The sequence below is a fragment of the Gobio gobio genome, assembly GCF_949357685.1.
Source record: "Gobio gobio genome assembly, chromosome: 3".
Taxonomy (NCBI): Eukaryota; Metazoa; Chordata; class Actinopteri; order Cypriniformes; family Gobionidae; genus Gobio; species Gobio gobio.
This window is the reverse complement of record NC_137099.1, coordinates 54,691,908-54,703,867: the sequence shown is the minus strand read 5'-3', so window position 1 is coordinate 54,703,867 and position 11,960 is coordinate 54,691,908. Positions and strand designations below refer to the sequence as shown.

Below are 11,960 nucleotides of genomic sequence, written 5' to 3'. Positions count from 1 at the left end.
AGTGAAAGGACTCGATCAACAGGAAATTTGAGTGTTCAGTGCCAATGAGTTTAGCATTAAGGCAGGCTGAAATCAGCACGGATATGTTGTGAAAATGACATATATATATACATTTTTTCTGTAAATTTTTACCAGTGTGATTGTTATATAACTGTCTTACTTGCACAGTAATGACTGGTCCGCCGTTCTGGTACAGGTTACGTTTTATAATGGGCAACAACTGCCCCATCCACTTATCCACTGCTGCAAGGTAATCTAGAGCAACATAAAGAACTCCACTGGAGCTTACAAGATACACATTTCACTCATTCAACTGAATCTTTTCCAGTCTAAGGTAAATCCATAACTCATGTTATTACCTGGATCAGATGATCGCAGCACAATGTCTTTCTTTTTCAACAGCCAGGCAGGCAAACCCCCCTAAAACAAGAAACATTGAGCCTTTTGAACATTTACATACCATCACATATTCTGATTCTTTTAAAATTATTTTCACTATACACAACTGTACAGTATAATACATTAAAACAAATGTATTATTAAATAAAATAAAAAAAATACTATATTTAGTAATTACTGATTTTATAGGACACACATTTAAAAAATATATATACACAAACTAGATCAGGGGGTTTCAATCTTTTAGATACCACACCTAAAAACTTAGACCCATCCTAAAAAAAGAGCTATATATTTTCATGTATTTAAACACAAAATTTATACTCAAAAAATTGAGTTTATAAATATTTAGTTTCTGTTCCATTACATTAAGTTTTTTTTCTCGACTCACTATAAAATTGTGCTGTTAGATGTATATTTTTAATATTCATATTTATTTAAAAAAATTGGTAATTATTTATTTTTTTTACATTTATTTTAAAGGTGCTCTATGTAACATTTTTGCAGTAAAATATCCAAAAACCACTAGGCCAGTGTTATATATTTTGTTCAGTTGAGTACTTACAATATCCCAAATGTTTCCAACTATTTGTAAATCGTGAGAAAATTGCTCTTTTAACCAAGGAACAGGGACGTGTTGTGAGGGAGTCAATGGCGTCATATCTGCGTTACCCTCGGTCTCCGGTTTTATTTTGCAGAAACGCTTTACTCTCACTGCAGTGTGAACAAGTGTCATAGCAGCCGCCGAGTAACGTCATGACATAATTTTCAACACACTCAATTGTAACGTTAATAATCACATTCATGAACATGATTTCTGCCCGAGTCCTTTCCCGATTCTTTCCCACCGGCTATGAGGTGAAGACCACATGTCCCAAGATTCTGCGCTCAAACTTGGCGTCATTAAGTTACACCTTTGTTTTGAATAGGCGACCTCTAGCGGACGGAAAAGTTACATAGTGCACCTTTAAATCAAAAGCATCAATTAATGTATTCATTTTTGTATTGTTTTTCCACAGACCCCCAGCACTCTCTCTAGTTTGAAAACCCCTGATTTAGATGCGTCTCTGTCTTTTCTCACCATATCCCACTCTGCACAGATGTAAGGGCCTGGTCTCATGATGACCAGCAGGCCGATGTCTTGGCACAGCTTCAGGAAGTGCTCTAGATCACCATCTCCGCTGAAGTTATACTGACCAGGCACCGACTCGTGGAAGCTCCATGGCACATACCTGTGAATGAACTCGGACATTAGGGAAATCTGAGTTGGGACGAGTGGAATACAGAATTAGAATAAAAATGGCTGAAGCAATTCCATTGATAAGTACATAAATATTATAAAATCATTTCATACAGATTGTACTTGAAATGAGCAATCTGAACATAGCTCAGAAAAAAAGTATATTTACTATTGAATTTTCTGTGAGATTGTATTAATTTCCATGACTTTTCGACAGCGAGTTAAACACAAACCACTAGCCACAGTGGCAAAACGACTAATACTTAATCATCGTCAGTTCCTCTTACGTCTGGATGGCGTTCAAACCAGCCATGTACATCTTGAGTAGCCTGTCCTTCCAATAGACTCTGGGGATCCGGCTGTAGTGGATGCTGCCCGAGATGTAGCGAAATGGCTCTCCATCTTTAAGGAAGCAGTTTTGATGGTAATCCACAGAAAAACTGGGTGTTGAAGCATACTACAAAAAAAAAAGGATATGAAGTGCTTCTAAACAAGGAAATCATTTTTTTATGACTCATGCATTCATTCCAAACTGGTTTGGTTTTCCTACTTCTATGGAAAACAAATATATTTTGCACTGTATGTCTAAACCAGTTTTCCCCATACAAATTTAAGTGGCTGGGGACTGGGGAATTTGAGTCCCAAATGACAAAAACGTGGGCTCAAAAAAGACATGGCAGGTTTGATGTCTAGGTCTAGGATGGTTCATGTTTGTCTTGTGGCCAATTATTATTGACTGACTTCCTGCAAGTCACAAGACGCAGAGTCACGACAGTCTGGACGCACTTGTCAGATTCAGAGATGCATCATCACAACATCAGAGCAAACGTTCGACCAAATCTTAGAATAGACATATTCGTCTATAAACAGTGTATGAATAGCAAACACTAGAAAGTATGACACTTTTCGTAGATGGTATAGTAAGTTACATAATTCAAGTCACTGTTTCAAGTGATGGAGAGAACATCTGCACTATAACGCTAATTTTAAAACAAATAGAAAAGGTTAAAACTTGCCGTGACCGATGGTAGGGTCAGGAAGATAACCAAGATGAGTCCGACACCCGCTGTCATTGTGTTTGAATCAGTAAACAGCTGTGCGGAAGTCAAATGCCATTCATTTTGGATGTACGACTCGTGAACGAATCGTTCTCTGGAGTCGGATCTTTTTAATGAACTAGTTGAGCCGTTGCAGTGAACGATTCGTTCACAAATCGAACTGAAACAGTAAAACTGTTACATTAAAACCGACCTACCTAGCTACTATTTATTAATTATTTTTCGTTAATAGTAAGTAATCAAATACTTTAGTTACTTGTAGTCAAATACAATAGCTTTTAAAAAGGAGGGCCACACCGCTTTAAAACAAGTTGTACAATATTTATTTGACCCCAAAGGACATACTTCAAGTCTTTAATAGAGTAGTATTTTCTATATGTTTGATTTCTACTATAAGTGTATTCCATGTGGTTCTTCATTGACACACCTTCCTAGCTTTTGAAAGGAGGGCCACACGCCCACACCGCTTTAAAACAAGTTGGAAAATATTTATTTGACCCCAAACTAAAGAACATAGGCCTACTTCAAGTCTTTAAAGCTACACTGTGTAACTTTTTTAGTTTATTCTTAGCTAAAAACACTTAGTTCTTTCAAAAATATGTGCTCATTAATGTATATTTACTTCTTTCAAGTAATAAAGTATTCTCATAAGTTTATAATATGCCATTGAAAATACATACGGGTGAGGGGTTCGAATGCGGGTCGCCATGTTGCCCCTCCATCTTGAAAGTACATTAGCCAAAGAGGGACACACCCGTAAATTCAAGCTTCGCCTTTCGCGTTTTAACACTTAATGGCACCGTGTCGAATGTGGAAGAGGTCGAACTGGAAGCCTTGTTAATCTTGGACTAAATCGGCCACCGTAGGAGTTAAAACGAAATCGGAATTGAGAGGAACAAAAACTAATATTCACTGGATGGTCATATACCTTTTCACTGCTAGATGGTGGAAAATATCACACAGTGTAGCTTTAATGTAGAAGTATTTACGCTAGATGTTTAATTTTTCCTATAAATGTATTCCATGGGGTTCTTTATTGCAAAATATTTATCCAACCCTAAAGGAATATGTGAATATGTATAATATATATATATATATTAGTGGTGGGCCGTTATCGGCGTTAACGTGCTGCGTTAACGTCAGACTCTTATCGGGCGATAAAAAAATATCGCCGTTAATCTATTCTCAAAGTTGGGTTGGGAGCTGGGTCTATACTACGCAAGCTATGATGACTTTCACCTTGATATTTTAGCGCGGATGTACACCTAGCCGAATTGCACAGTGTTGTCAAAAATATCCATATTTCGATATGTATCGATACTGAAATATCTGAAACGATATGATACTCATTTTCTACAGTATCGATATCAGCTGCGCTCTCCTCTCCGACCGACAACGAGTTGACACGCTCCGCCTCCTCCAATTCAATTCTAATTCCAAACAGGCAAACAAGGCAGGAGAGACAGGCAAAAGGGTAATCCACAGAACAGGCAATTAATCCAAGACCAAGAGACCAGGGAGAATGCTCAGAAATGCAGTATATACAACAAACAAGACTTTGCAATGAATGATAGACATGACCAGGCTATTATAGTGTGAGCTAACAAGGTAATGGGGTGCAGGTGGATGTAATCAATGAGTGCTGATGAGTCCGGGCAAAGGATTATGGGAGATGTAGTCCTTCATGGAGTGACAGTCCGGGGTGGAATGCCCTCTGGTGGTAACCACGGGCACTCACACTGGTGAATTGTGACAATAAGAACACTCCCAAAAGGGAAGTCCAATAATTCAGAATTAATGTAAACTAGAGGGAGTTGGTCAGCTCAGATAAGATCCCTTAATGCGAGAGCCCTTTTGCAGTTCAGCCGAAGGCAATATAAAAGGTTTTGCTCGCAAAAACTTAATCTCAACTGTCTTGTAGTCTCTTTCTTCGTCAGGTCAGAAGCACAGGATGTGGTAGTGTCTCCTTCCCCGTTGAGTTGGAAACGCAGAACAAGGGTTGTCTAGGTTGGAGGAGGAGATTGAAATCTGGTGCCTTTCCGATCCTGGAGTGTGATTGGCCACTGGTGTCCAAAGTAGCCACGATGTTGCCCACCCTAGTGTGGAACTCATTTGCATAGCATAAAGTGGCGTGTTAAAACAGTGTCTTTAATGTTTTACCCATGTATTATTTCTTTACCAAACCTCTTTTAAAACATAAAAGGCATCGTATGGAACAGATAGAGACCAAACAAGAAAAGTCATCGTCCATGCATTCATTTATCTGTTAATGGATTTGTCCCGTGAACTGTTGTGTTAACAGTCAATAACCATTAACATAAACTGTGCTATCTATGAAGATGAAGTAGATGTGTTGCAGTCTATATTTTAGTCCCCCTTCCTGCCCTGTAAGAGTTGTCTGGTAGTGTAATTCTAGTAGTATTACAATGTCAAGTGAACTCCTTACATTTGACCATGCCCACGTTAGGAAGTTTAGTATGTTTTATAGGGTGTGCTTTGTAACTTTGTAAAAAAGTGTTTAATAATCATTACAGACACATTTAAGGTATAAGATGAAAATACAACTACATTAAATTACTACTACATTATTACTACATTAATTTAGTTATTTTAGGTCACATAAATATTTTGAAAATACTAATACATTAAAGACTTGTAGTATGTTCTTGTTTTAAAGCGGTGTGAGTCTCCTTTCAAAAGCTATTGTACTGGAAGGTGTGTCAATGAAGAACCCTATATAAGGTATATATATGGTATACATCAAACATCTAGAGTAAATACTACTACATTAAAGACTTGTAGTATGTTCTTTAGGGTCAAATAAATATTTTACAACTTGTTTTAAAACGGTTTGACCCTCCTTTCAAAAACTATTGAATTGGAAGGTGTGTCAATGAAGAACCCCATGGAATACTCTTATAGTAAAAAAATAAACATCTAGAGTAAATACTACTGCATTAAAGACTTGTAGTATGTTATTTAGAGTCAAATACATATTTTACAACTTGTTTTAAAACTGTGTGAGCCTCCTTTCAAAAGCTAACTGGAAGGTTTGTCAATGAAGAACCCTATAGAACACAGTGATGGTATAAATCAGACATCTAGAGTAAATACTACTACATTAAAGACTTGTAATATGTTCTTTAGGCTCAAATAAATATTTTACAACTTGTTTTAAAACGGTGTGGCCCTCCTTTCAAAAACTATTGAATTGGAAGGTGTGTCAATGAAGAACCCCATGGAATACTCTTATAGTAAAAATCAAATATCTAGAGTAAATACTACTACATTAAAGACTTGTAGTATGTTCTTTAGGGTCAAATACATATTTTACAACTTTTTTTAAAGCGGTTTGAGCCTCCTTTCAAAAGCTATTGAATTGGAAGGTGTGTCAATGAAGAACCCCATTGAATACTCTTATAGTAAAAAATTAAACATCTAGAGTAAATACTACTGCATTAAAGACTTGTAGTATGTTCTTTAGGGTCAAATAAATATTTTACAACTTGTTTTAAAGCGGTTTGAGCCTCCTTTCAAAAGCTATTGAACTGGAAGGTGTGTCAATGAAGAACCCTATAACACAGTGATGGTGTACATCAAATATCTAGAGTAAATACTACTACATTAAAGACTTGTAGTATGTTCTTTAGGGTCAAATAAATATTTTACAACTTGTTTTAAATGGTGTGGCCTTCTTTTCAAAAGCTATTGAACTGGATGGTGTGCCATTGAAGAACCACGTAAAACAAAGTGATGGTATGTGAGGTACAAATTCTTTATAAACCATCTTGCAGAAAGATTTTCCACTAGTTTTTTTTCTTTCCCTACTATGGTAGTCAATGGTTGCTCTATCTGCTTTGTTACAAACATTCTTCAACATTTCTTCTTTTGTGTTCAGCAGAAGAAAGAAACTCATACAGGTTTGGAACAACTTGAGGGTGAGTAAATGATGACAGAATTTTCATTTTTGGGTGAACTATCGATTTAAGGGTAAATTTTTGTACCTCTAAGTCAGTGGTAGGCAAGTTCGGTCCTAGAGAGCTGATGTCCTGCAGAGTTTAGCTCCAACTAAGCCACCACAGTATAAAACTCATGGCTCCCAGCATGCATTGCAGCATTACATTTACATTTTTTTTTTTATGTCACCATTGTTGAGATTCATATGCTGATTCTTGATATCTGTGTGCGTCTAAACTTTTTTCCCCCTAGAATGTATTTAAAAATCAAAATTCTGAATGTCTGATCTGTGGCAAGAAAGTATTGTTGATGAATATTATTTATTAATATTTTTAGTCAGTGATGAGTTTAGTCAAACATTTTTCTTCATGACGATTTTTGTTTATGGCGTCTTTTGATTTGAACAGATTATGTGTTTTGTTAACAATAATCTATCAAAAACCACAAACTCACATAAAAAGCCAAGAGTCAAACTGCCCAACTAAATGAAAAACTGATCTCCATAATGGTGACCTAACATTTCCAATAAAACATGAACATCTAAACCTCTGTTAATTCTCAATAAGAGCTTCTATAGATGTCTTTCAGGGTTGGAGGCAAACTCTGCAGGACAGCGACTCTCTAGGACCGAACTTGTCTACCCCTGCTCTAAGTAGAGGAAAACAATGCTATAATTGTACCCTAAAGACCAATTGTGCACCTTTAAAGGTACAGTTATACGTTTTCTTCCCCAAGCTCAATTTACTCAAGAAGTTAATGCTGGTTCTGATAGAAAGGTGTCATACATTGCAGTTTGTTGCGTGAGGAGCACAACAACGAGTTTGAGGTGTTGACTTGGCCTCCAAATTCCCCAGATCTCTGCAACGAGATGCACGTTATTTAGTAACGATGGCATTGGTTTTATCAAATCTCACCCTTTGGAAGTGCCTGCAAAGTGGATTTGCTTTGGCAGCGCAGATAAAAGGGCCTTCTCAACATGTTTACAGCACAAACTAAACTCTTCCAGTCTCAACTACATCTTCAGTGTTTGAGGGCCAAAGCAGACGTCATTCGAGCAATGAAGACCCCATCCAAGACTGTAACAGACCTACATTCGTTTCTTTCTTTTAGGCGACAATAACATTGTTGTGCACTTTGATCTTTAATACTTTGCAGACCTTTAACTTTCACAAACATCTATTACACACTGCATGAAAGGGAATATCTGAAAAAGCACAAGGGCACTTCAAATAAAATAAGTAAACTATATATTATACAGATGTGGAGAGAACACCAAACTACAATAATCTGTGACTGAATCAACAGCAAATAAATACTTGTTTGCATTCTGAACTGAATATGATGTGAGAGACAGACTCGCACTGCAAAATGATACAAATATAATGAACAGAATTAAACAGTCTCTGTTGTGTTGTGCACACAGACAAACACCGGTAACAAGTGTAGTCTGATTCACAAACAAATGACTCAAACTCATAAGTTATCAGCATCAGTTAGATTGTTGCTGACTTGCTAAATTGCAAAACGAATCACCATTTTCAAACAGGTTTCCCCAAACATCCCCTCACAAGTAATAAATTAAAAGATTTTAAATGTTATCAATAAACAGATTTTTTTCTCAACACCAAACTCGCTCCTTAAATTTGACAGCATTATATTGTGCAACTATTGTATTGAAACACCTGTCAATCATAGTAAGGCTGTGTTATTGAATGTAAAGGCAATAAATTATTCTAAATTTCTTAATTAAAAATGTTTAGATTTGTAAAAAATGTTAAAGCTGAAAGAATTTAGTTAAATATATATTATAAATACACAAATAAATAAATCCTGAGTTCTTTTTCGAGGTGACCTGCATCTGTTTCAGGACTCCAAGAGCAACACACATTGTTCATCTGCTGATAGTCTTTTGAAAAGTAAAAGTAAAAAGTTTGCCTTTCGCTGAATCACAGTTCACATATAAAACAAAACCCCAGTAAACCATCCCGCTTCAAGAACCTTGAAACAAATCAAGTGTGAAAATAAAACACACACACACACACACACACACACACACACACACACACACACACACACACACACACACACACACACACACACACACACACACACACACACACACACACACACACACACACACACACACACACACACACACACACACACACACACACACACACACACACACACACACACACACACACACACACACACACACACACTCTAACAGATAAAGACTGTGTGAATAAAATAGTGCAGTTTAATTTATACAAAATCATGGATTTCTGTATGGTTTCAATGTTGTTTCACAGTGATACACAAAGAATAAATCAACATTTGGTGCAAAAATAAAATCAATCATGCAATTTTTTTTTTTCAAGTCAGACTTGACTAAACTAAATGCCTGTCCAAATAAAAACTAAGATTTCTAGTATTATTTAAAATAATCAAAAGTGCAAGAATCCACAGTAAGAAAAAATGTTAACATCACCTTGAGAGGATCCAGTGCACTCAAATTAAAATCACACAGTTCATTCCATGAGCACATTGAACAGCATTGACACCTGAGAATTAGCTAAATATTAATGTACATTCACAGTGATCATGTATATAGTGCTGATGCATGTCATATCCTTTCAGATCCCTTCAGATCAGTAAAATGTGTAACACAAATCAATCATTTTAAGATTCTTCTACCCGTGATGGTCTGTAAAATCATAAGAGGTCTTGTTTTTCGAACAGCCGTCTCGTGTGCTGGCTGGTTGTCTTCACAGTGGCGTTTATGACCGGAGTATCAGTGAACTCCACCAAGCAGGAACCTGATGAGCACGGTGCCGCCTCCAGCTCCAGAACGGTTATGTTGTTTTGGACGGAGGTGCTGAGCAGGTTGGCTGGGACAAAGAGGGTCACCTGTGGCCCGCGGGAAGGCCAGTAGCGGCCCACATTAAAACCGTTAATCCACACTTGACCCTGGAATAAAAAAAGCATTTTATGTTTTCACCAGAGCTAATCTCTTCACATCCGTAAATGGATCTCATTATGACCAACCTACCTTCCTCCAGTTGGGAAACTGGATATATGTGTCCTGAGGGAAGTCAGGAATGCCGTCAGGGATGTGGAAGCTGCCAGCATAGAAGGTTGGAGGTGAAAGAGCAGGAGGAGGTTTGGTGGTGGAGGTCGAAGAGATGGAGACAGATTCGCTCGATGCCGACAACAGCCCATCACGCACGGCTTCATCTATACTCAGAGAGTACACCGTCCAGTTACCCAGAACATCAGCGCCCAGAGTCAGATTAAACACCAGACCCTGAGGAACACAGAGAGATTGTCAGCTACAGGAAAACTGTAATTCGGTTTAGTTAGAAAAGATATAACAACTCAAGTTAGAACAGGCTTTGGGACTTTGCAAAAGAATTAATTTTGGTTGCCTTGAAGTCATTAATTTCTCTGCCGTAGTTGATTCTGCCCATGTTCTCCACCAGGATGTCCACACGGCTGCCAGCTTTTCCTGTTATATTGATGGTGATGGTCTTGTTCCTCTCCAAAATACCAGCAGAAATCTAAAAAGTGAAATGATTTAAGAAGCACGGAATGAAATTAAACAATTACACTACCGTTCAAAAGTTTGGGGTCGGTAAGATTTTTTTATGTTTTTGAAAGTAGTCTCTTCTGCTCACCAAAGCTGCATTTATTTGATCAAAAATACTGTAATATTGTGACATTTTGAAATAGCTGTTCCCTTTCAAAAGCTACACTCAATGCTGCATAGGCTTATGCGAATGGGAAATGTCTTTGACATAACCAGCTGTGAAAATGGTGTGAAAACCATTTTATAGGTATTTATAGCCTCGGCCGGTGACGTCATGGGCGCACTATTCATAATCAAATCTCACTATTCATCTGTGTCAAAGATTGTTAGGTTTCATGGCTTCGGCATCCACGGTGATCGCTATGGGGCTGTTGCACATGAGACCGTTCCAGTTGTGGCTCAGAGCCAGAGGGTTTCATCCAAGGGCCAACCCCCAGAGGCTAATTAAAATGACGCGCCACGGGCTTCGTACACTAACTACGTGGCTCAGACCCCGGTTTCTTACCTTGGGTCCCACTCTAGGCGTACCTTGTCATCGCAAACTGCTAACAACGGACGCTTCCCTGACGGGCTGGGGTGTGGTCTTAAGTGGTCGTCTAGCTCAAGGGGAATGGGAGGTTCATCAGCGCGTTTGGCACATCAATTGCCTCGAGCTGATGGCTGTATTTCTGGCCCTGAAATACTTTCTCCCCCATTTGAGGATACTGAGGATACGCACTAGGACATGTCCTAGTGCGGGTGGACAACACAGCGGCAGTCTCATACATAAATCACCAGGGAGGTCTGCGCTCATGCAATCTAAACAAGATAGCAAGAAAGATTTTTCTCTGGGCCCAGGACAAGTTCCTGTCCCTCAGAGCAATGTACATTCCGGGGCAGTTGAATGTGGGAGCAGATTTACTGTCCAGACAGAGATTACATGCGGGGGAATGGAAACTCCACCCAGAAGTAGTCAAGCAGATCTGGACCAGATTTTACAGAGCGGAAGTGGACCTTTTTGCCTCTTATCAGACAGCGCAATGTCCCCTTTACTTCTCTCTCGGTCACCCAGCCCTGCTGGGTCTGGATGCGATGGCTCATACATGGCCCAGAATGCGCCTGTATGCCTACCCTCCAGTCGCTCTGCTCCCAGAAGTTCTAGCCAGGGTTCGCCAGCAAGGGTCTTGCCTCTTATTGATAGTGCCGCGTTGGCCGAACAGAGTGTGGTTCTCCGAGATAGTGTCTCTCCTCAACGGCTCGCCGTGGGCGATTCCGGCGAGGCGGGACCTTCTGTCTCTGGATATTCCATCCCAGGCCCGACCTGTGGAACCTTCATGTTTGGCCCCTGAAGGGCATCAACTGAGGGACACGGGGCTTTAGCCTGCAGTTATTGAGACCATTCTAAGTGCTAGGGCTTCCTCCACTCAGAAAGTTTATGCCAATAAATGGGGTGTCTTTGAAAGGTGGTGTGCGACACATAATGTAGATTCAGTCAACTGCCAGGTTGCTTCAGTTCTGGATTTTCTGCAGGAAAAGTTGTCATCAGGCACCTGCCCCTCCACTCTCAGGGTTTATGTGGCTGCTCAGGAGGCATCCTCTGCTCGCTCGCTTCATTCGTGGGGCTAGGCGGTTGAGGCCACCCGTAAGAACCAAGATCCCTTCATGGGACTTAGCTTTAGTCCTCGAGGGTCTGGTTGAGACCCCCTTTGAACCTCTAGAATCAGCGTCTGACAAACTT

General features: G+C 39.1%; 2 protein-coding genes across 2 annotated transcripts in view; both read right to left on the bottom strand.

Annotated features, from left to right (window-relative positions):
* LOC307123926 (beta-galactosidase-like) overlaps window positions 1-2,787 on the bottom strand; it is a 13,207-nt gene extending 10,420 nt beyond the window's left edge. Inside the window, exons 1-5 of the mRNA XM_079812787.1 lie at window positions 2,656-2,787; window positions 1,927-2,096; window positions 1,481-1,631; window positions 360-420; window positions 161-255 (exon numbers count right to left, since the gene is read on the bottom strand). Coding sequence (XP_079668913.1) covers window positions 161-255; window positions 360-420; window positions 1,481-1,631; window positions 1,927-2,096; window positions 2,656-2,712 — 534 coding nt within the window. The 5' untranslated portion in view covers window positions 2,713-2,787. The remainder of the gene's footprint in view (window positions 1-160; window positions 256-359; window positions 421-1,480; window positions 1,632-1,926; window positions 2,097-2,655) is intronic.
* A 6,102-nt stretch (window positions 2,788-8,889) lies between these two features.
* The window catches only part of LOC307123553 (beta-galactosidase-like), a 37,230-nt gene continuing 34,159 nt past the window's right edge, over window positions 8,890-11,960 (bottom strand). Inside the window, exons 14-16 of the mRNA XM_079812112.1 lie at window positions 10,083-10,214; window positions 9,707-9,961; window positions 8,890-9,624 (exon numbers count right to left, since the gene is read on the bottom strand). Coding sequence (XP_079668238.1) covers window positions 9,370-9,624; window positions 9,707-9,961; window positions 10,083-10,214 — 642 coding nt within the window. The 3' untranslated portion in view covers window positions 8,890-9,369. The remainder of the gene's footprint in view (window positions 9,625-9,706; window positions 9,962-10,082; window positions 10,215-11,960) is intronic.